The sequence below is a fragment of the Budorcas taxicolor genome, chromosome 9 (assembly GCF_023091745.1).
Source record: "Budorcas taxicolor isolate Tak-1 chromosome 9, Takin1.1, whole genome shotgun sequence".
NCBI lineage: Eukaryota > Metazoa > Chordata > Mammalia > Artiodactyla > Bovidae > Budorcas > Budorcas taxicolor.
In genome coordinates, this window is record NC_068918.1 from 82139251 (window position 1) to 82163916 (window position 24666).

The following is a 24666-nucleotide window of genomic DNA, read 5'->3' on the forward strand; positions in this document are numbered from 1 at the left end:
CGGCTCATTCCTGGGAACACAGCAGGGGGAGCCTGGGCAGAAGCCGGAGGCCTAGAACCCACTTGGCTAAGTTGCTGCTCCTATTCCATCTCCAGGACCTCCTTACAAGTGGTGAGGGAACCAGCCCAGTACACGGGCTCAATCCTTACTCCAGAAGGATCCCACATGCCACGGAGCAACTCAGCCCGTGTGCCACCGCTATTGAGTCTGTGCTCTGGAGCCCGGGAGCCACAAGTGCTGAGCCCACATGACCTAGACCCTGTGCTCTGCAACAAGAGAAGCCACCATATGGAGACGCCCACACACCACAGCTGGAGAGTGGCCTCAGCTCGCTGCAACTAGAGAAAGCAGCCTGCAGAGCAACAAAGACCCAGCACAGCCAAAAATAAATAAATAAAATGATGTTAAAAAAATAATAATTTCTTGCTTTTACCTCTGTCTGTCATCTTTGATCCAGTAGGCTTATCTGGGACGGTAAGATGGTTGACATTGCTATTCAAGGAAGAAGTATCATCACTTGACAGAGAGTTCAAAAATCCACTTTCTGATGCATCAGCGTTGTTTTCCAGGGCCCCGCGGCCGTTTGCCTCTGAGGGGGCAGGTGAGAGCAGCTGCACAGCACATGTCACAGGCTTTCCCATACCTTCAGCGGCAGATGAGCTGCTAACCATGTCAATCCAGGACTGTCTTTCTCTCGATATGGAGGAAGACAAACTGCTGGGAGTCTTTTTTATGTTTTCCATGGAAGAGAAAGAACGTGATGTTTCACTCAATTTGGGTGAAGATGAAGATGCCTGCTGTGCAGCCTATTTTTCACAAAGAAAACCAAAAGAGCATGAAATAAAGTATGATTAAGTCAGCATTCTCTACTTTTCACTTTCAATGAAGGTAGGCCAGTGTTTCAAAAAGGGACCAATAATAAAAGAGTTGAAAGAAAATTAGATGGTGTTCAAACCTGTGTGATAGGCATGATGATGCCGTTTTCCCAAATCAATTTGTATAACTTTGAATTCATGACTCTAGGATCTGAAAAAAATCTCTGTATCATGATTTACTCTGTCCTTCAATGCTCTCCAGATACTTAAAAGACCTCTTTGGGGAATTCTCTGGAACACTGAAGGACACTTTGAGCAAAAAGTATATTACAATCTATCACTGAATTTTCACTGATTGGGCAAAAACTCTTAAGAAAGGTGATTAAAAGAAAGAAAAAGCTGGAGCCAAACAGGAAGCATAATAATGCGAAGTGAATGGAAGACCAGTGATGTAGGCAAAACACATAGATTTATACTCTCAAATATTTTTCAGATATTCTTTAGCACATGACCAGTGTCAGCTCATAACTACATAATTAGGTGAACTAATGTTAACTCATTCACTCTTCAATAATTTTAAAATGTCGATAAGCTTTCTCCAAAAAAGACAAGAATACGTATGCAGGGTCCTAATTCATTAAAGGAAACCAAGAACTACGAGAAATGGGTTGAAGATGTAGGGTCTTCTGAAAGCAGTTGTTGACATAAAATTCAAGGGTGAATGACAACCTTGGAAAAATTTTCACCAGTCTTTCAATGCAACAACACCAATGTCCTCTCTTGGGAAGGACTTCATTTATTCTGACATTTTATCTTTATTATATATTGGCATTAAAACATATGCTTTCTTTTGGAAAATGGTAATGGTAGCTATTACCTTTTGTCTTTTCAGAGCTTTTTAAATGTTCTGCATAGCAAAATAAAGATTTGGCGATTAGATGCTGGTCCTCCACTTATAATTCTATCATTCAATAACAATCCAAAAGTCTAAATACCAGTGCTCTGGGGTTACCCTATATCTCCAGTGACAGATAAGACAGAGAAGTCTGTGTTATGGTTCTGTTTCATTACATCATTCTATGAGATACTGCTGTCAATTTCAAGCATTCAGAACTCCAAGGAAGTGGAGGAAGTGGTAGGGAGGAGACTGTTAGAGGGAAAAAGCCAAAAAGCAAAGTAGGATCCTCTCCCCAAAAACTCAGAATGATTGCAACTAATTCAGGATAGTTGACTTTGCTCTAAATTAATATGTCCCCAAGAATTTTGCAGCTTCTAAGCTTTATGTTCTCATGGAAAAATCAGTAAATATCCAATGAGTGCCTAGCTAGCTGCAAGCTAGACATGGGTTGTCAAATAAGCAATAAATAAATAAGAAGCATGCATTTTTAGTCACTCAGTCATGTCTAGCTCTTTGCAACTCTTTGTACTATAGCCCGCCAGGCTCCTCTGTCCATGGAATTTTCCAAGCAAGAATAGTGGAATGGATTTCCATTTCCTCCTCCAGGAGATCTTCCTGACGTAGGGATGGAACCTGTGTCTCCTGCATTACAGGCGGGTTCTTTACCCACTGAGCCATGGCACTAAGGCATCTAGTTAAGATACTAAGTGAAAAAACTGGCTTAAAACTCAACATTCAGAAAACGAAGATCATGGCATCTGGTCCCATCACTTCATGGCAAATAGATGGGGAAACAATGGAAACAGTGACAGACTTTATTTTCCTGGGCTCCAAAATCACTACAGATGGTGACTGCAGCCATGAAATTCAAAGACACTTGCTCCTTGGAAGAAAAGCTATGACCAGCCTAGACAGCATATTAAAAAAACAGAAACATTACTTTGCCATCAAAGGTCTGTCTAGTCACAGCTGTGGTTTTTCCAGTAGTCATGTATGGATGTGAGAATTGGACCATAAAGAAAGCGGAGCACTGAAGAATTGATACTTTTGAACTGTGGTGTTGGAGAAGACTCTTGAGAGTTCCTTGGACTTCAAGGAGATCCAACCAGTCAATTTTATAGGAAATCAATCCTCAATATTCATTGAAAAGACTGAGGCTGAAGCTAAAGCTTCAATACTTTGGCCACCTGATGTGAAGAACTGACTCATTGGAAAAGACCCTGATGCTGGGAAAGATTGATGGCAGAAGGAGATAACAGAAGAGGAGATGGTTGGATGGCATCACCAACTCGATGGATGTGAGTTTAAGCAAGGTCTAGGAGTGGTGATGGACTGGGAAGCCGGGTGTGCTACAGTCCATGGGGTCACAAAGAGTCAGACTGAGCGACTGAACTGAACTGCTTGAGGATACTAACTCATCACACACGTCTTCCTAATAACAACATGTTTGGCGTGACATGAAAACTTTCCTTTCAGGAATGTCAATGAGCTTTCAAACTGGCTGCCTTCAACCACCTAGATCACTTAGCTGGGAGAGCCAAGATCTGCAATTCACTAAAAAACAACTACAACAACAAAAGGGAACCCTAGCGATCTGAAGGAGTTACTACACCCCCTACCAAACTGCCCAAATAAATGCCAAGACTTGTTTACTCTTTAACATGATCTACAGAATAAATATTAACAAAAATACACATTCAGTCCCAGTCCTGACATGGTGCCCTATTGTGAGCTATTTTAGTCAAACTTGGCTTCAGTGTGATCAGTTTCCTTTTCTGAAAAGAGACCAAGCACAAGCTTTTCCTGTTGCTCCTGCTGATACTACTGTAATTTGATTATAGCAAAATAAGCTATCTGTGCAAAAAGCTGTTGCTGCAGCATTTTTCATAAGCCTTTTTTGAACCTAAAAACTCTGCTTAAAAGAATGAAGGACGTAGTCAATGAGCATCAGAAATTTCTAGGAAATGTACTCTGTTGTGGTACTCCTCAAACACACAGCAAATGCTTCCAATCCATTTTTTCCAGCATCATGTAGCATTTATAAAGTTGATTTTTGAACAGAGAAAAGAAGGGTGAGGGGCAAAAGAGAATAAGAAAAGAACTAGAAAGAAGGACAAACAAATGAGAAAAAAATGATATGTACCAAGTCAGAGGGAATTTTCATTCAAAGAAAGATTGACACAAATCTAAAGTTTCCTGGAGTGCTGCCGCAGAGAATCAATAAGGGAATGAGCTTTGCAAACCCTGCAGTGCTAAACTCGATTCATTATTTCTATGACTCTCTAGCTACCCATAACTACAAGTCAAACAGAGAACTTTTAGCTCATTGCCTTCTATGAACCATTCAAGCATCCATCCGAGAGCTAGCTCCTCCTGGAAGCCTTCACTGGTTGCCTCAGGGAGAGGCAGGCATCTTTACCTGGTTCTCCCATGCTTACTTCTATTATACCAGGTGGAATATAATTTTATTTGTCAACTATTACTGTAATTGTTGAACAACTTGTTCCTCTTTATTGGTGAGTTACTTGAGAGAAGGCTGTTTTTAATCATTTTTGCATCTCCATTTTTTTGCATTGGTGCCTGACATGAATAAATTAGTAGTTGGTAATAAACTAAAAGGGCTGCCCAGCTGGCTCAGCAGTAAAAAATTCACCTGTCAATGCAGGAGACTCAAAAGATGCGGTTCAATCCCTGGGTTGGGAAGACCGCTGGAGAAGGAAATGGCAACCACTCCAGTATTCTTGTCTGGGAAATCTCATGGACAAAAGAGCCTAGCAGGCTATAATCCATACTTTCACAAAAGAGTCAGACATGACTTAGCGACCAAACAACAGCAAATAAACTAACGCTACAAAGACTGGTCTAGACAGCCAGCTATGTGTAAGAGAAGTGCCCAGAGAAGTTCAGTCTCTTACTCAGGAGCACCCTGAAATTCTCTGTAAAGTGCCTAATCCCAGGATCCAGAATTACTGGTTGCAATGCCAATAGTCCCACAAATGTCTGCATCATCTCAAACAAAATTATTTTATTTATTATTGATTAATAATTGCATGCTGTTTCACTTATTAGAGAACAATTGGGTTTTAAAATGCTATTTTTTAATGAGAAAATACAGGACATTTTTAAATCTTAGTTTTCACGAGGAAACTACGTGCATTATTAAATAAAATAATCAATACTGGTTGTCCCCAGTTTCTGTATAGGACACTTTTAATCACTGAAGAAGCTTAGTTAAAAAGCTGATTAGCTCTAAAATTCTTTCCTTTGAATTGTTTTTAAAGCACAAGCATGACATGGCAAAAAAAGAGTTTAAAATGGCCACCCAAAGCCTGTAATTAGAAAGGAGTGAGTCAGCATATAAATCTTAAGCAACATTAGTCAAAGTACATGAAAATACAAAAGTAATGCACAAATAATTTTAAATCCACGTTTTTTTCATCCATACTATCTCCCTTACAAACATTTCTATTATTATATATAGTACACGTAATGAAAGATCGTGTCCTTTAGTAAACAATTGTGCAAGAGCTATCCTAGTAAGATTAAATTTGAATTTCTAGAACTGTTTTTACCCTTTTTGTGTTTAATCTCTGATCTCTTCCTCTGCCACTGGCCAATGAGCCACGATGTGCAGAGTTTGTTTCTACTTATTGCTTCTTTGATTTGTTTTAGTTGATTTTCCCCCCATCTTTTGGATATAAAGGAACTGTACTTCTGAAAAGTGTTAAAATATAAGGACTATGATGCTAAAATAATTTCCATGAGCTGTTTAAATCTGGGATGATAGTATCTTCTCAGTTTCTCTCATATCTGATCCACCAATTGGTTTTCGAACTATGTTCAAAATCCAACCATTCTATCTCTCAACTATACCCTGACCCCAATCCTCACTTCTCACACTAGATGACTGCACACTTTTCCTTAGATTCCTTTGCTTCTGGACTTTCTCCCTATCTCACAGGTCACTCCTACATGGCAGCCTGAGTGGTCCTTTCAAAATGGACATTGATCACATCACTTCTCTGCTCAAAATGCCCAAACGCTGAGGAACTCAAAACATCAAAGTCCTTAATGGTCAGCAAAGTAATGTCTGCACTTTTTAATGTGCTGTCTAGATTCATCATGGGTTTCCTTCCAAGGAGCAAGCACCTTTTAATTGCATGGCTGCAGTCACCATCTGCAGTGGTTTTGGAGCCCAAGAAAATAAACTCTGTCACTCCTTCCACTTTTTCCCCTTCTATCTGCCATGAAGTGATGGGATGGAATGCCATGATCTTAGTTTTCTTAATGCTGAGCTTATATGATCATAGTCTTACCTAATGTTATAGTAGGAGCCCAGGGAATGCTTGTTTCAATACAAATAGATAAAAGGATGGATGTGAGACCACTAAGTTAGGTCACTGAAATGGGAGCAGTGTTTAGAATGTTATTCCAAATGTCAATCACATGTTATTCCTTAAAGTTCTAAGTTAAGCATTGTCTGGAAGGCCACTAAGGCTAACATTATTTTTCTGAAGGAATGTATTAGAAATAGATAAATGTTCAACAGTTAGATTTTATGTTCCTTAGAAACAGAATGTGTTGCTGCTGCTCACATATATCCCAGGCAGATTTTGTTTTTGTTTTCTCTTGTTTCTGAAAAGCAGACATGCTAGACACTTGGTTAAAATAACACTTAGGCTTTTTATTTAAACAGATGAAATTTTTAAAATTATGGTAATGTTTGTACAGAGCAGGAGCAAATATTGTTTTGGCTGAATCTGGCATAGGCTAGCCATGACTGAACTATCTAAGCCTAGACAAGTAAAGAAGACAAAATAAAACCAAACTCCCAAACACCCAAATCTTTCCCAAGTTTTTTTTTTTTTTTTAAATTTTGGGGTAATGAACTTTTATTTTGGAATAATGAATTCATGAGTATAAAATAAATACTATTCTAGAAAATTATTTCAAAAATGATAAAATCTTGAATTAAAGTTTTAATTCTATGTTCAATCATTTTGATTTCTATAAACAGTAAGATTTCAGCACCAGACCAGTTTGGACCTATGCTTCTCATGGGTGAAACCACATTTCACAAAGAGCATAAGGAATATTACAGGGTCTTTGAGTAAGTAAGAGATTTCTATTCATGTTTATTCTTCTTGAGGAGGCCCCACAGGATGGATAATGGAAAAGACATCCATTTATTTACAGAGAAATTAAAAATGGAAAGCTTTATGGCAGGCTTAAGATAGATGGGACTCTGTAGGTTTCACTTTGGAAGATCCTTTGTGAAAATCACCACCCATGATTTTTTGAAACCCACAAAACAGCAAAAAAGGAACTGACCTCATTATATTTCAGACTCATTAATTTTATATGCTATAAAGTGATTTAAAAGCTCAAAGATCATTAAAAATTTGTTACAAATATTTCCCAAGTTTAATTTTTAAAAAGTGTTGTCTGGTAACTTGATCCTGCTTAAATGCTTATTCAGGATTCCCAGGTGGCTCAGTGGTAAAAAAAAACCCACCTGCCAATGCAGAAGTTGTCAGATACTAGAGTTTGGTCCCTGGGTTGGGAAGATTCCCTGCAGGAGGGCATGTCAGTCCACTCCAGTGTCTTTGCCTGGAGAATTGCATGAACAGAGAAACCTGGTGGGCTACAGTCCATAGGGTTGCAAAGAGTCGGACATGACTGAAGTGACTTTATCATGCGTATGCTTATTCATCCATTTAATATTTATTGAGAACCACTACCTAAATAGTATTTGGACAGCAAAGATGTCAAATCAGTCAATCTTAAAGGAAATCAACCCTGAATATTCACTGGAAGGACTGATGCTGAAGGTGAAGCTCCAATACTTTGGCCATCTGATGAGAAGAGCCAACTCAGTGGAAAAGACCCTGATGCTGGGAAAGACTGAGGGCAAAAGGAGAAGGGGGCAGCAGAGGATGAGACAGTCAGATAGCATCACCGACTGAATGGACATGAATTTGAGCAAAGTCTGGGAGATGGTGAAGGGCAGGGAAGCCTGACGTGCTGCAGTCCATGAGGTCGCAAAGGGTCGGGCACGACTGAGTGACTGAACAACAACAATAAATCACCATACAATGCAACCGACCCTTCATCTAAGATGGCAATGTGGTTGCTTTTACATTCACCACGTAGAGTTCTAGATCCCTTAAAAAGCTCTTTGTAAACGCCAATACTTTGGCCACCTGATGCAAAGAGCTGACTCATTTGAAAAGACCCTGATGCTGGGAAAGATCGAAGGCAGGAGAAGGGGATAGCAGAGGATGAAATGGTTGGATGGCATCACCGACTCCATGGACATGAGTTTAAGTAAACCCCAGGAGTTGGTGATGGACAGGGAGGCCTGGTGCACTGCAGTCCATGGGGTCACAAAGAGTCGGACACAACTGAGCGTCTGAACTGAACTGAATCTGTGATATAGTTTGCCATTTATAAAACTTAAAATCACAATATTTTAGAACTAAAATAATTCATAAGAGATATAGAAGGAGAGACACAGAGAGAAAGAGACAAAGACGAAAAAAAACTAAACAAAAATATAAGCTTCTCCATTAAGCCAACAAGGCTGACTTTAGAAGAGGATTCAGTCTACATGAAGGGAAAGCTAAGAATATATTAAGAAAGGCTATATTGTATGTCTAGTTCAAAAATTGGTCTACATTTCACCATAGTCAACATTTAATTTTATTTATATCTTGCTTAACTTTGGCTAATCCTATTTAATAGAAATTTTAAATAAACATTCATTCAACAAACTTATTTCTGGTCTTGACTGCTAGCCAAATACATTAGAAATGCGACCATAATTCTCCGCTGACAGCAGATAAAAGCAGTAGAGCTCATTATTTAAATGATATTAACACCTTTAACTCAGGAACTGGCAAAATGCAAATAAAGATTAAAAACCTTATCCCACAAAATATAAAATTCTGGCAGAAGAGTTTTGGTTGCCAAAGGAGATGCTGTAACCTATGAGAACTTCTACTTACTGGGGTCTATGGATGGACAAGTGTCATGGTACTATGGAAAAGGCATGTACTATAAAGCTATAGGCGGCTTCCCAGGTGGCGCTAGCGGTAAAGAATCCCCCTGCCAAGGCTGGAAACGTAAGAGATGTGGGTTCCATCCCTGGGTCAGAAGATCCCCTGGAGAAGGAAATGGCAACCCACTCCAGTATTCTTGCCTGGAGAATTCTATGGACAGAGGAGCCTGGTGGGCTACAGTCCATGGGGTCTCAAAGAGTCAGGCATGACTGAGTGACTAACACTTTCACGTTCATAGTCTTAATGTCCATCAATAACCTGAACTTACACTGGATGCTTCCAAAGTTTTGGACTGCTCTCTAGGGAACATACCGAATCATTCTATAGGCAGAGTTAATGTGCTAACCCCACTCTTGGCTTCCAGCTCTCTTTCTGATTCTAAATTTCTCTTCATGGTCTTGCCTTCACCCCCTTTACATTCATTTTATATCACTACAAGGCCTGCACCTAGAAAAGGCATTTTCAATTCTTCTGAGAACAAGTAGGGTATAAATAAATGTTATAAAATAAATCTTTGCAAGCATCGGCCTATTACCTAGAAGCCCTCTGCATTAGCGTGAATCCTCTGGGCACAATACATTTGTGGGTCACAAACAAATGCACCAAATTTGTCATACCAATGGGTTGCTATGGCACCCTGGGAATTGCACTTGCTTTTTGGCAATACCTTTATTTAGCCTGCTCTAAAAATGTATCAGTCAAGGTAGTTTCTACCCAGTTGGAAGGAATGACATTCACACGTTTGATCGATGAGCAACAGGCTAATTTGGTACCTACCGAAGGAGAGAGACTCTCTGCAGAGTGATGAAGGGGTGGCGTCTGGACCGCTATTTCAGGATCTTCCTGTTCACTCTCACTGTAGCATTCTAGAACAAAAAGGAAAATGCTGAATGTTTCAACCCTGTCATCACTCATTCCATATGCATGAGCAGAGGTTCTTCTCCATCTGGCTATTGCAATTCCAATCCAATTCAGAAAGTCCTCATCTAGTGGGCTACCTGATACATAAGAGTTTGTCTCTGTTAGGGTTTCTGCCCTCAAAGAGTGTCCACTCGGCAGGAAGAAGTCTAATCACAGCTCAGGGAAAATAACACTAATTCCTCAAAAGAGCCGTGAGTCATACACTAGGGGAGTATAAAATCAGCAGTGATTAACTTTGAGCATAGAAATCTTAATGAGCTGAAAATGGCAGGATAAGTAAACCATCAATGATGCACAGAGTAATGTGAGTCCCAGGCGCCAAGTATTCCGAGTTCCCTAAGGGACAGGATGGAAAACAAAGCTGAAAGGTTGCTTGATGCCGTATCACAGAAGGCCTTACATAACAGGATAAGGAGGAGGGTTTTGTGTAGTTATTTTTGTGCTCACAATCTATAAAATACTTTAAATATTCCATGAGAATTTATTTTGTGGAAAAGAGGACCAAGGAGATGGTTAGGACACTGATTTCACAGTATCATATTATACTTCTTTATTCTAAAACAAGCTGTCACTTTTCCATTTCTAAATTTAAGATTCTATGATTTTGCTCTCCAAAGAAAGAACTCCCTACTTCTAACTCCCGAGTTTTATGTGGTCTGAGCATTTCAGAAATAGTGTCAGCTCTGTGACCCAGACACATAAAGACATCTTTCTTCTCAATATTAAGGAGCAACTGCATCACTAAGAAGAATTAGACCCCTGGAGCTTTTGAACACTGAAAGCTATAGACTGAGCTTAAAAGATGGCCTTTGTCCCAGTCTGACATTGAGGCTCCTGGTGCAAACTTAGGGTAATTAGTCTTGGCACACACCTGGTAAAAATACTAAAATATCAGAGAGGAAACAGTGGGCTGAAAGTTATCTGCCTAGAGATCACGATGAGATCACACTGATGAGTAAGAATTCAGCAAGTGGGGCAATAAAACATTTGCATTGGCAATTGACTATGATCTCCATGAAGCCTACAGCTGCTAATGTGTGGGTGAAGTGTGAAAAGCATTCTTAGCCAGCCTGGGAGGTTCTATTCCATGTTGGTGAGCCAGTATCATTATGTCTGTCTCTATATATTTTCAGATAATTTTAAATAACAAAATATGTTTCATTAGAACAAGGCTCTACATAGAACTTGACACTGTATTTTCACCCTATTCTCAGATGCTTGCTAAAGTTTCAGAAATTGAAAATAGAACATACCTTCATCCTTTGAAGTGGATTCAGGATGGATTTCAGCTAATCCCAATTTGTTTAACCACCTAAAATTCAAATAGAAAGTAGACGTTTGACCAGGGAGATTGGTCCCTCACCTATTCACCCTGACCCTAGACCCTAGAGGAAGGTCTTGCATCAGACTTTATAACGAAATTAAGTCATAGTGCTATATCAGTATAAATGTTTTCAGAAACAGCCTAAACATGTGTTATGGAAACCTAAGACCACTGGTTTCACACTTCAGTCCATATCATAAGCAATATGATATGAAATGAGGATAAGAAATGAGGTGGCCCATTATACAGCTAGTTAAAGTGGGTAACTATAGTAGATATTCTAAATATACAAACAAATATACGTTTTGTAATTGCATATTTGAAATTCTTTCACAACCATCCAAATGAATTTCATAACTTGACCTTTAAAGTTCTATCTCTTTAATTCTTAAAATGTAAGCTTACTTCACAAAAAGTGATGATGATCTATTTTTAAACCATGATCTTTATATCAATAAGGAAAAAGATCTGGCCAGAGTTTCACAGTTATTCCTTAGCTGGGGAAAATTTCAATTTCTTGAAAAATTTTATATAAGGTAAAATTGACAATGTCTCATCTTCCATTGACTTACCATTTTATTGGCAATGAATTTCAACTACACATCCATGATAAAAATGGAACTAGACAAACCTGAGGGAATGCAAATGTGGCTTATGACTTCAGGCCAAGGGTTCAGTTAGAAATTTATTTTAATATACAAATTTTTAAAAGACATAAAATGCATCTATTTCATATGTTCCTAGCTATATAACCTATTTGGACTGCAAGGAGATCCAACCAGTCCATTCTAAAGGAGATCAGTCCTGGCTATTCATGGGAAGGACTGATGCTAAAGCTGAAACTCCAATACTTTGGCCACCTCATGTGAAGAACTGACTCATTGGAAAAGACTCTGATGCTGGGAGGGATTGGGGGCAGGAGGAGAAGGGGATGACAGAGGATGAGATGGCTGGATAGCATCACCGCCCCAATGGACATGAGTTTGAGTGAACTTCCGGAGTTGGTGATGGACAGGGAGGCCTGGCGTGCTGCGATCCATGGGGTCACAAAGAGTCGGACATGACTGAGTGACTGAACTGAACTGATATAACCTATTTAAGGGAAAAATATTATTTTGGGACAGTGATAATCTAAATGACCTATTTCCCATTTCTTTCTACTTTTCTCTATTTTAAAAACATATTCCATAATACATATTAATCTTTTTTTGAAACATAAGTAGCCTAAGTCAACTATCAACAAAATGATGATAATAATGCTATGAACTTATTGACTCACTTAATGTTTTATTTTTGCTAGTCCATTAATGCATCATAAACTATTCAGCTACACCCCCACCAAAGCATAAACACTGCATATTCCCAAATCTGCAATTGTCAACAAATTAGGAATCTTTACCCAGCCCTCAATCTGCCATGGTCTAGAAAATTTTTTTTTAATAGGAAATACAAAGTGCGTTTTATTTTTAAAATAAAATAGAACTTTCTATAAGAAGCAAGATGAGTTTCAGCCTCATTTAGGAAGTCCCCTTTTGTATCATGATAAACACGTGTCTCTAGCGGCCACTTAAAACTAGACCAAGACTCAAGCCCAGATCGTGCCAGAGGAACTGAAAAATGTTCATCAAGACTCTACCGCAAAATAAACAAAACAAAGAAATGGAAAATGACAAAAAGCTACAAATGGCTAATAAATATAAGGGAAAATTCTCAGCCTCAATAATATTTTAGAAAATGCATATTCAAGCACAAGCAAATATTGTTCACCATGAGACTGGCAAAATTTTAAAATATTGCTAATTTCTAGATTTCAAGATAAACAGTCTCATCCTTTGTTGAGTTGACCCTGAAAAACTGGTACAGTCAATATCAAGCAATTAATTTGATGATACTACCTGACCTGCCTCTTGAGAAACCTATATGCAGGTCAGGAAGCAACAGTTAGAACTGGACGTGGAACAACAGACTGGTTCCAAATAGGAAAAGGAGTACATCAAGGCTGTATATTATCACCCTGCTTATTTAACTTATACGCAGAGTACATCATGAGAAACGCTGGGCTGGAGGAAGCACAAGCTGGAATCAAGATTGCTGGGAGAAATATCAATCACCTCAGATATGCAGATGACACCACTCTTATGGCAGAAAGTGAAGAGGAGCTAAAAAGCCTCTTGATGAAAGTGAAAGAGGAGAGTGAAAAAGTTGGCTTAAAGCTCAACATTCAGAAAACGAAGATCATGGCATCTGGTCCCATCACTTCATGGGAAATAGATAGGGAAACAGTGGAAACAGGGTCAGACTTAATTTTGGGGGGCTCCAAAATCACTGCAGATGGTGACTGCAGCCATGAAATTAAAAGATGCTTACTCCTTGGAAGAAAAGTTATGACCAACCTAGATAGTATATTCAAAAGCAGAGACATTACTTTGCTAACAAAGGTCCATCTAGTCAAGGCTATGGTTTTTCCAGTGGTCATGTATGGATGTGAGAGTTGGACTGTGAAGAAAGCTGAGCACCAAAGAATTGATGCTTTTGGACTGTGGTGTTGGAGAAGACTCTTGAGGGTCCCTTGGACTGCAAGGAGATCCAACCAGTCCATTCTGAAGGAGATCAGTCCTGGCTGTTCATTGGAAGGACTGATGCTGAAGCTGAAACTCCAATACTTTGGCCACCTCATGGGAAGAGTTGACTCATTGAAAAAGACCCTGATGCTGGGAGGGACTGGGAAGAGAAGGGGATGACAGAGGATGAGATGGCTGGATGGCATCACCAACTCGATGGACATGAGTTTGAGTGAACTCCGGGAGTTGGTGGACAGGGATGCCTGGCGTGCTTGGGGTGGCAAAGAGTCGGACACGACTGATTGACTGAACTGAATTGAACTGAATTCAAAATATAAATATTCATTCCCCTTCACCAAACAATTCTAATTCTAAATATCTATCCTTCAAAACACATTTTCATGTACATAAGAAATGTGGAAAAATATTAATTCGATGGGCTTGCAATGACAAAAAAAATTGATACAATAGAATTGTCCATTAACAGAAAAATAGATGAAGAATGGTACCAATTCCATCAGTACCATGTTAGAAACTAATAAAAGACTGCGGTTGGGTGAGGGAGCCTTATCATGACCTGGAAAAATCCTAACACACTGTTAAGTAAAAAAGGCAAATACAAAACAAAGTGTTTATCCTGATTCAGTGTGCTTCCTTTTTGAATTAATTTTCATTGTAATTGCTTCACAATGTTGTGTTGGTTTCTGCTGTATAGCAAAGTGAATCAGCTATACAGACACATATCCCCTCTTTTTTGTATTTCCTTCCCATTTAGGTCACCAGAGATCACTGAATAGAGTTCCCTGTACTATACAATAGGTTCTCAATAGTTACCTACCTTATACATAGTAGTGTATTCATGTCATCAATGTGCTTCTAAAACTATGTGCATGCCTTGATTTGCAGGGCAAAGCATCAGAGAGGATATAGTCATATTGTGAAAAGTGGCTTAATTTTAGGGAGAGAAGTTAAATTGGGAAGTAAAGTTGGGGGAATGGGAGGTTTTTCAGTTTACATACTTCTATATTACAAGATTTTTTTTTACAAGAATGTATTTTACACATTACTCAAGTAAAATGCTTAAAAATACATTTTTAAAAACTGACCAGGCAAAGCACAATGAATTTAACGGCTAACTAATCCCTAGTTTATTCCTGATTTCATAATTTTATAATTGCATTTGACTCTCCCCCTCCAAAAAAAGCATCTCAGAATGAAATTGACAAAATTCTTTTTTTAACATATCAATGCAAAAAAAAAAAAAAAAGATGAATTGAGAATGCCTGAATCAAGAAAAGACATTCCTAAGTTCCTTTCCAGAAATGAGCAGAGTAGAAGAATACTGACAGTAAAGAAAAGATTCCTTTTAGGCCTCACTCAAAACTCTTCTCCCTTTAATTGACACTATCAGTTACTTGCTGGGAAAACTCGTGATTGTTCAGAATCTTGTTTGTTTTCTTTCTAGAACCCACAGGCTCAGAGTACCTTCTTTGCTAAGAACTTTTTTTAAAAAACATCTAGGCAGTAGAAAACTTTCTATTTGTAGCTAAAAGATGGATGTAGAAAGACTTATATTTATATAAAAGAAGACGACAGATGTTTCCTGGGAGTTTGTTGTATGTTAACTTGCTGTGAATGTGTGCGTTGAAGAAGCACAAGTGTTAAGAAATTGATGTACAAAATGAGAACATTCTTCCCACAAACACCGCCTGAGAAAGGCAGCTACCACCAGCCTTTGTTTAGAAACCAGCTTTTACATTACCCTAATTACTCACCCCTGCACTTGTAAATTGAGGGTCCTTGCAGAACACACAGTGTTTCTTAAACTTATTTACCTTTTCCTTCCTGAGAAATGTCACCACCCAAAAAGGCAGTTTCTCAAGGAGGGGAACTTCTAAAACAGGCCCCGTCTCTCCAAATACCACTCCCTTGTTCCCCAGCACCTCTGCGTCTCACTGATACCCAGAGGCATTATGTCCTGGCTCCAACACGCCTCATCAGTAAGAAAGGAAGTTCTTCGGTGGCTACTGAAAAGTAAATCTTTAAACATCCTCTGCCTAGTCTTGTGGGAGAAGGAGGAGGTTAACTAGCAATCCCAAAGGGATTCTGCATTGTTAGCTACTAGAAAAAATCATCTTCAGAATAATAAAGCTTGCTGCTGCTGCTAAGTCACTTCAGTCGTGTCTGACTCTGTGCGACCCCATAGACAGCAGCCCATCAGGCTCCCCCGTCCCTGGGATTCTCCAGGCAAGAACACTGGAGTGGGTTGCCGTTTCCTTCTCCAATGCGTGAAAGTGAAAAGTGAAAGTGAAGTCGCTTAGTCGTGTCTGACTCATAGTGAACCCAGGGACTGCAGTCTACCAGGCTCCTCCGTCCATGGGATTTTCCAGGCAAGAGTACCGGAGTGGGGTGCCATTGCCTTCTCCAAATAAAGCTTAATAATGATATTATAAATGAAAAATTATGATACATTCAGGTATAGACAAAATGAGCCATTTACTTATGAGTGGCCAGATAGACAATTTTTGTGTATAAAGGTCACCAAGAGATTCAAAAATATGAGGCCAGGACACCTCACACTCAAATTTCAATTTATAATCTTATTTGTAAGCTGGAAAGATAAATGCTAAAATAATCTCAAGTAACACAGATCTTCACACCATAGAAAGGCCCTAAGACTTTGACTTTGATAACTGTGAAAGGCTTAGACTTAATAGTCAAATAGGCAAAGTGTGTAGCTAATGCTCATATAACTGTATTCACCATTAGATAGATCACTGCAAAGGGAAGATGAATGGACCAGATATGTAAGCAAAACTGGAGTAGTGGGTCAGCAAGAGCTAAATAACTCTGATGTGTGATTGAGAGAGCAAATTTGCCTGAAATAGAGGAGTTTCAGATAATCTTGTAAGGGTCTCACACTTTTACTGGTTTAAACTGTGTTTCACAATGTAGCTAGATAAATTCCCTAGGTAACAAAAGACTTTGTAGTCATTGTTTTCCTGGTAGTCAGTCTTACTCTCCCCTTGTTGGACTGAACAGAACTACTTTGAAAGAACCAGCCCTGGGATGAACAGAAAGGATACAGACCGGAAGAAAGCTGGAGATACAGGAAGCTCGTGGGAGAAGCTAGGTACTGGCAGGAGCCTACGGGGCTGGGGAGAGGAGGCTGATGGGCAGCTCTATTTCACCACCAGTAAAGCTTAAAAGGGTTTCCCTCATAGCCCAGAAGGTAAGGAGTCCAACTGCAATGCAAGAGACCTGGGTTTGATCCCTGAGTCAGGAAGATTCACTGGAGAAGGGAATGGCTACCCACTTCAGTATTTTTGACTGGAGAATTCCGTGGGCAGAGAAGCCTGGCAGGTTACAGTCCATGGGGTCACAAAGAGTCAGACAAGACTGAGCAACACACACACACACACACACACACACACACACACACACACCTTAGAAAGGACCACTTGGGACTGATGTATGGTTCGGCTCCAGACTGACACTCTCTGGACAAGACATTAAAGTTTTCCACACATCTAAACCTTGCTACTCTCCCATCAGGAAGCTTCCATAAACCTCTTATCCTTCGCCACCAGAGGGCAGACAGACTGAAAACCACAGTCACAGAAAACTAACCAATCTGATCACATAGACCACAGCCTTATCCAATTCAATGAAACTATGAGCCATGCCATGTAGGTCCACCCAAGATGGACGGGTCATGGTGGAGAGGTCTGACAGAATGTGGTCCACTGGAGAAGGGAATGGCAAACTACTTCAGTATTCTTGCCTTGAGAACCCCATGAACTGTATGAAAAGGCAAAAAGATAGGACACTGAAAGATGAACTCCCCAGGTCGGTAGGTGCCCAATATGCTACTGGAGATCAGTGGAGAAATAACTCCAGAAAGAATGCAATCCATCCTAAAGGAAATCAGTCCTGAGTGTTCACAGGAAGGACTGATGCTGAAGCTGAAACTCTAATACTTTGGCCACCTGCTGTGAAGAACTGACTCATTTGAAAAGACCCTGATGCTAGGAAAGATTGAAGGCGAGAGGAGAAGGGGATGACAGAGGATGAGATGGTTGGATGGCATCACCGACTCAATGGACATGAGTTTCAGTAAACTCCGGGAGTTGGTGATGGACAGGGAGGCCTGCCATGTTGCAGTCCATGCGGTCGCAAAGAGCTGGACGTGACTGAGCAACTGAACTGAACTGAGACTTTGCTAATCAATAGGATTTAGAGTTACCAACGCAAATGAAAGGAGAAATAAAGAACTTTGACTGTCAAGTTTTTCATCTTCTCCTTCTGTGCTGTTGTTCAGTCTTCTGACTTCTATCTGACTTTTTGTGACCCCGGACTATAGCACGCCAGGTTTCCCTGTTCTGTGCTATCTCTCGGAGTTTGCTCAAACTCATGTCCATTGAGTCAGTGATGCTATCTAACCATCTCATCCTCCTTTTGTACATTGCTCCTGTTTTTCTCAGATGCTTGAGGAAGCCAGAGGGAAAAGCTAAAATCAAAAGAGGATAGAAACTATTTCTCCCTTTGTCCAAGGAAATAGAGACTTGTTTGGAAGACTCGATTGTCAATGCTTTGCTCTGTTATTTCTAACACAGGGTTTCCTAACTTTGTGCTAAAAAGCCATTCTGCCCTCATTTGAAGGTTTGTAATGGGAAGGTAAATGTAGGGAACAGATGAGAATGATTCTAGTGACAAAGGGCTTCTGTGAGGATACAGAGTAAGGTGCTGTGTGTGTGTGTGTGTGTGTGTGTGTGTGCATGCGTGTATGTTGCTCATGCATGCTTAGTGAAAAGTAGTTTTTTTCTGTAAGCTTCTTGAGCAACAAGCAAAAAAGAAATTACACAGAGCAAATGGATAAAGTCATTATGTCTAAATTAATAGATATAATTAGATACAAAAATATAAATAGGTTAAACAATAAGCGCTATGAATGGAGATATTAAACCTGTATTCTTCATTTTTAATGCCCAGGATCCATTACAAGGGAATACATCATAGATAATCCATACACATATTTTTAATTAATTAACTGAAAGCAAAGAAACATTGACAATTCTTAGAATAGGACTTAATTAAACAGAACACCCTCCAATGCCACAAGCACCTCAAATATATATAGTTTCATTCAAATAAGACCCATTGGGATCACATTGTAATCTAAACCAGCAGGGGATGTTGCAAGGCAGGCAATGCTCTATCAGGATATTCCACTTACTTAACCCGAGCAAACAGGAAATGAAGTTAGTGATATACATTTTTACATTAGAGGTACTCTGAACAAAGACGGGCTGCAAAATGTTCAGGATAGAACATGGAGAGATGATAAACATGAGTCACCAGGATAGTCACACAGCACATACGACGTCCTGCAGAGAGTTTCCATGTAGAATTCTGAAAGCTGTGGGACCTGGAACACAATTCTTTCAGGCTTTTCTCCCTGTGATGCTAATTCTCACTTTCACATTTTCTTACAGTGTCTTCAGTCTATTCCTTTCTCAGTCTAGTGTCTGAGTGCTTCCCTTAGAAGAACCTTACTACGTCTTCCTAAAACAGCCATTTTGATCTGTGTAGTGCTCCAAAATGCTTCCAAATACTAGGAAAGAAAGCAGAAAGACCTTATAACCGCTAAGGAGTTTGGGCTGTAAAGCAGCAGAAACAAATGAAACAATAATTGATATGCACATATGCTTAAAATTCAGACACTTAACCAAAATAATCTGTAAAGATTATATCGAGTGATTTTTCTCTACTTACAAGTTCATTTCCTGCACATTCTCAGCAGCGAAATAAAAGGTCTTGATCTGTGGATGACTGATCTTAAAAGCACTTGGAAGGGGAAAAGCACAGACACGTGAGAAGTTAGAAATTAGTACAGTCAACAATGCAGTCAACAGTGAAACAGTCAAATATATATATATATGGTAAGTTCATCTGATTTCTTTGTTAATTTATAAAAGCAGAATTTTTAATTACATTAAATATCTATTGTCTAATCTCGATTACATGTAGGGAGCAGAGGGTGAATTCATCACGTCAGGGCATTCAGACCAGAACTTGGTCTTGACTAATCAATAGTCTCTACTTAAAACATATGGACATATTCTTTTATTTTCAATTGCTGTTTGTTATAGAGAAAATACACTAAAATATAAAGTGGTAGATGTGCAACTTCAAAGTACCCAGATCAACTCCAACAAGCACAGTACTTAAATTTAGATATAATAACTGCATTTATAGAAAAATAATTAAGTATAAAATTTCTACACTGTGACAACACATCAAAAACATTAACCAAGCCATCCTCTATTGGTAAAGAAAAAATACAAGGCAGATTTTTGAGTTTAAAAGAAAAGTATAAAAACATTGATCATAACAAAGTATTTCCTCTTTACCATTTAGACAGGAAGTCCTGCAGTGTGGACCAGGGTTTTTGTACATGACCAGTTTCGTCAAAACCACAAGAATTGAGGCAACCTCATGTATCACCAGGTACTTTCTGATGCAGCTACATCACAATGGCACAGACTTAAAGCTCACAACAGGTTAATTTTTTTTTTTAATAATCAGTTGCTGCTACTAGAAACACAGGTCAATAGGGAACTGCCCTTTTCTAACAAAATAGGAAATGATGTCAAAAGCAGAACAAAGAATAAGTAAAAGATAAAAAAGACACCTATACAAAATGAAGATGGATCCTGTTATGGGAAGAGCACTTGACTGGGAGTCTGGAGAGCTGGTCTAGGCTGGAGACTCTGGCTCCTGTTGGTTATCAAATCTCTTAGACTTTAAGTATATCAAGGTGCAATCCCCAAGGCTAAGAAAACTCAGAGAATTCAATTTCAGAATGCTACTGACAATTTCATGAACTAAGAAAAAGAAACTGGTCTCATATCATATCTGCTGCTCTTGTGAGTCCTATTTAACTAGCCATTCTCTTTACAAAAACACATCCTTGACATCTGATCACCCTGCCAGTCCTGGATGGTGGCTCGTTTCTCATTGGATCATGGACATGGTCATTAGCAGCATGCCCTGCCAAGGCTCCGTGGGGTTTTAAAATCCATCTGCTTCACAAAGTGAAATTCCAGAAAACAAGAGGTTAAAAGCTTCTATTACTGTTTGCTGTGCCAAACCATAAAGTAAAAATTTTTCGACATTTGAATATCATCGTCATGAACTTCTAAACCACCATATCACCTGAGGAACTTATAAAAAGGCTGTTATCCTGGCCCCATTATTTTGTGGGAAATGATAGACAACTTACTGCTTTTTCTTGCATTCAGACGCTTTCTCTACAGTGAAATCAGGCAGGTTAACAAATCCATCAGCCTTTTCTGCCTGAAATAAACACACACCACAAATAGGAATAAATGCATCAATCCTAGCAGTTCGTTTATTGAGATCATATGTTGAACAGAGACAGAATAAGTGAAATGGAGAAGGATCAAAAGATACTTCTCTGAATCAGCATTGGACTTCTCCCAGACATACATTTTATAAGAGAAATTAATATTCTTCTGACAAAGCATCCAGAATCTTATCTGAGAAGTAACATGACACAGTTTTGGGACAGCCAACGTGTGGCACAAGCAGGACCTGCCCAACCCCTTCTCTTCTGTCTTCCTAGAAAACAGCAGAGCTAACTGATCAGAGCTCCACTTCCTCTTGAGCCCATGGCCACCTTCAGCATCTTTCTCATCCCACTTCTCTAGCGAGCCACAAGTATCTAAGATAGAACCTAATTAGCATCACAAGCACAGTCATTAACAGCATGCCCTATTACATGATGAACAGAGGCCTGATTGTGGAGTTAAGTAAAATTGAGGTTCATATCATGGATCCACCACTTACTGGTTGTTATAGGATTTAAATAAGCTCAGAAAAATAAAACACTTAACAGATACTCAACAAACATTATTTTCTCTCTCAAGTTTAGTAAGTTCCCAGAGGGTTAAATCACAGAGCCATCTCTTGGAAAATCTCAGTTCCATAATCAATGCCTTGAGTTCTTTCTATAAAGGAAAGAGTGCACAGAAAAATGATACTTTTAAGGAAATAAAATGAATGCCACTTTGAAACACCATTTAACAGAGAATGGATACAGGTATATGTATGGCTGAGTGGCTCTGCTGCGCACCTGAAACTATCACAACATTGTTAATCAGTTATACCCCAATGCAAAACAAATTGTTTTTTTAAAAAGTGCATGTCAGTGTTTCAAATATAAATATTAAAAATCTTCCCAACAAATAATAAAAGATGTTAGGCAGCTCAGCAACTTAACCTCATTTATTCCAACCATTATTCAAAATCTAGTGAGTTTTGTACTGTACCTGATTCATTATGAAAGTTTTATATAAAAACTATGAAACTTCAAGATAAAAGATTTAAAAATACCAAAAATTTTACAGGGAATGTAATCATTGCTCTGCCTCTAAAAAATTTCTTAGCCTTTATGAATAAAATTTAACTGAACCACAGGAGGCTAGATTGCTTGTCACAGATAGAACTCAAATCTTTCATCTACACTAGTGTCTCTGAATGAAGAAATACAGTTCACAACATTAAACGCAGGTGAGTCTAGGATATCCCTGGCAGTCCAGTGGTTAAGACTCCAAGTTCCCAACGCAGGGGGCATGGGTGGGAGAACTAAGATCCCACATGCTACACAGCATGGCCAGAAAAACAAAGCAAAACATAAATGAGTCAGCGGTTATTAGAGGATAAATAAAAATTGGTTTTGAAAACACAGTTAAAGGCAGCTAGCTGTTAGCTCAGCACCTTGGGTGCTCATAGTTCATGTTGTCACCTGTGCTTCTTTCCCTTATCACCAACTAGGGTGTAACTTGCACTCTTTCTTCAGAAAAATTAAACTGTGAAACTTCCAGTCTTAGGTCTGCTCCCTCTGTTCTCTCCTACGTGCACCAACTTAACCAGACTCTTCACTCGAAGATCTTTCTTCTTATAAAACTCAAAACTCAATTCAAAGGACACTTCCTTCTTTAAAAATTGTATGTTTTTCCAATTTGACTTATTTATTTGGGGATGGGCTATTTAATCACTGGATGATGGTTTCACTAACCCTATCTAAAGAGAATGTAAAGCATTTGAAGAGATTCAACTTTCTCTACAATGCACAATGCTTTTTGTGGCCTCTCAGCATTATATAAAACTATACTATTTTTCATTTATTTAATTGAAGTATAGTTGATTTATTTACAATATTGTGCTCATTTCTACTGTATAGCTAAGTGATTCAGATATATATATGTGTATATATATGTATATATATGTGTGTATATATATGTATATATATGTGTGTGTATATATATGTATATATATGTGTGTGTATATATATGTATATATATGTGTGTATATATGTATATATATGTGTGTGCATGTATATATATATATTCTTTTCTACTATGGTTCATCACAGAATATTGAATATAGTTCCCTGTGCTATACAGTAGGATCTCACCATTTATCCATCCCATATAATAAAAGTTTGCATCTGCTATCCCAAACTCCCAACCCATCCCTCCCTCACCCATACTAAAAATTAGAGTTTTTAAAAAATTACATTAGGCTCCAGAAATTCCACTCTTATATACCCCGAAAGAAGTGAAAACAGGTACTCAAATAAATACATGCGTGGTCACAGCAGCATTATTTCATGATAGTCAAAAAGTGCAAACAGTCTAAGTATCCTTCAACAGAGGAACAGATAGTGGCCTATCCATACAATGGAATATTATTCTGTCACAAAAAAAGAAGGAAGTATTGATAAATACTCTAATGTGGATGAACCTTGAGAACATTATACAAAGGAAAAGAAGTGACACAAAACACTATATATTGCATGATTTCATTTATATGAAATAGCCAAAATAGGTAAATCCATAGAAACAGAAGACAGATTAGTGGTTGTCAGGGACCATGGGCAGGAGGGGATAGGGAGCAACTGCTTAATGGGCATGAGTTTTCCTTTGGGTTGTTGACAATGTTTTAGAACTAGACAGAGGAAGTGGCTGCACCTTGTGAGGACACTAAATACCACTGAATTACTCATTAAAGAATGGATAATCTCATGTGAAGACTTCCTTGGTGGCTCAGAGATAAAGAATCCACCTGCCAATGCAGGAGATATGGGTTCAGTCCCTGGGTTGGAAAGATCCTCTGGAGAAGGAAATGGCAACCCACTCCAGCATTTTTGCCTGAAAAATTCCACAGACAGAGGAGACTGGTGGGCACCCATCCATGGGGTCGAAAAGAGTTGGATCTGACTTAGCAACTAAACAACAGTCTCATGTGAATTTTACCTCAATAAAAAAAATGCTATGTTGGGCTAGGGTATTTTAATGTAAATTCCTGCAATTACTTTGGAAAGAATAAAACAATTTATATTCACCATTTGTTTCTATTTCCTACCTTCATTGATTTCTACACCCACTAGTCCACAGAAAGAGTTGTTACCGAGAACCTCAATGATTTTCATGTTGCTAAATCCCTTGTACCCTTTTTAGCCCTCACTTAATTGAACTCTGGAAACTGACACTACAGCCCACTCCCTCCCTCAAGAAATGTCTCTTTTCTGACAGTGCATTTCTGCAGCCTCCCACTGTTCCCCATTTAACAGCTCCTTGCTTTCTTTCATAGGGTCTTCTTTCCCCCTCTGTTTCTTATGCCCCAGATTTCTAAGTACAAACTCACTCTCTTCTCATTCCAATACCCTCCACAGGGGATCATACTCACTTCCATGGCAGCACGTATAACCACATTTGTACACACATATCCAAAACCTATACCTGCAAACTCCTTTCAATCCTAGGGCACCCATCCCAAGATCCAACTGCCTAATGTATGTATTCGATGAGTATTCCACAGGCTCCCTATCATGGACCCAATATTTGTGTTCCCCCACATCTCAAATTCAAATTTTGAAGCCCTAAACCCTAACATGATGGTATTCGAAGCAGGATCTTGGGGAAGTAGTTTGGTTTAGATGAAGTAATAAGGGTGAAACCCCTCCGATGGAATTAGTGCCCTTATAAAAAGATGAAGA

General features: G+C 38.9%; 1 protein-coding gene across 1 annotated transcript in view; it reads right to left on the reverse strand.

Moving 5' to 3' along the window:
* The window catches only part of LOC128053175 (CNK3/IPCEF1 fusion protein), a 257177-nt gene that overhangs the window by 23367 nt on the left and 209144 nt on the right, over positions 1–24666 (reverse strand). Inside the window, exons 15-20 of the mRNA XM_052645626.1 lie at positions 20866–20939; positions 19356–19427; positions 10949–11007; positions 9566–9640; positions 9121–9131; positions 434–806 (exon numbers count right to left, since the gene is read on the reverse strand). Coding sequence (XP_052501586.1) covers positions 434–806; positions 9121–9131; positions 9566–9640; positions 10949–11007; positions 19356–19427; positions 20866–20939 — 664 coding nt within the window. The remainder of the gene's footprint in view (positions 1–433; positions 807–9120; positions 9132–9565; positions 9641–10948; positions 11008–19355; positions 19428–20865; positions 20940–24666) is intronic.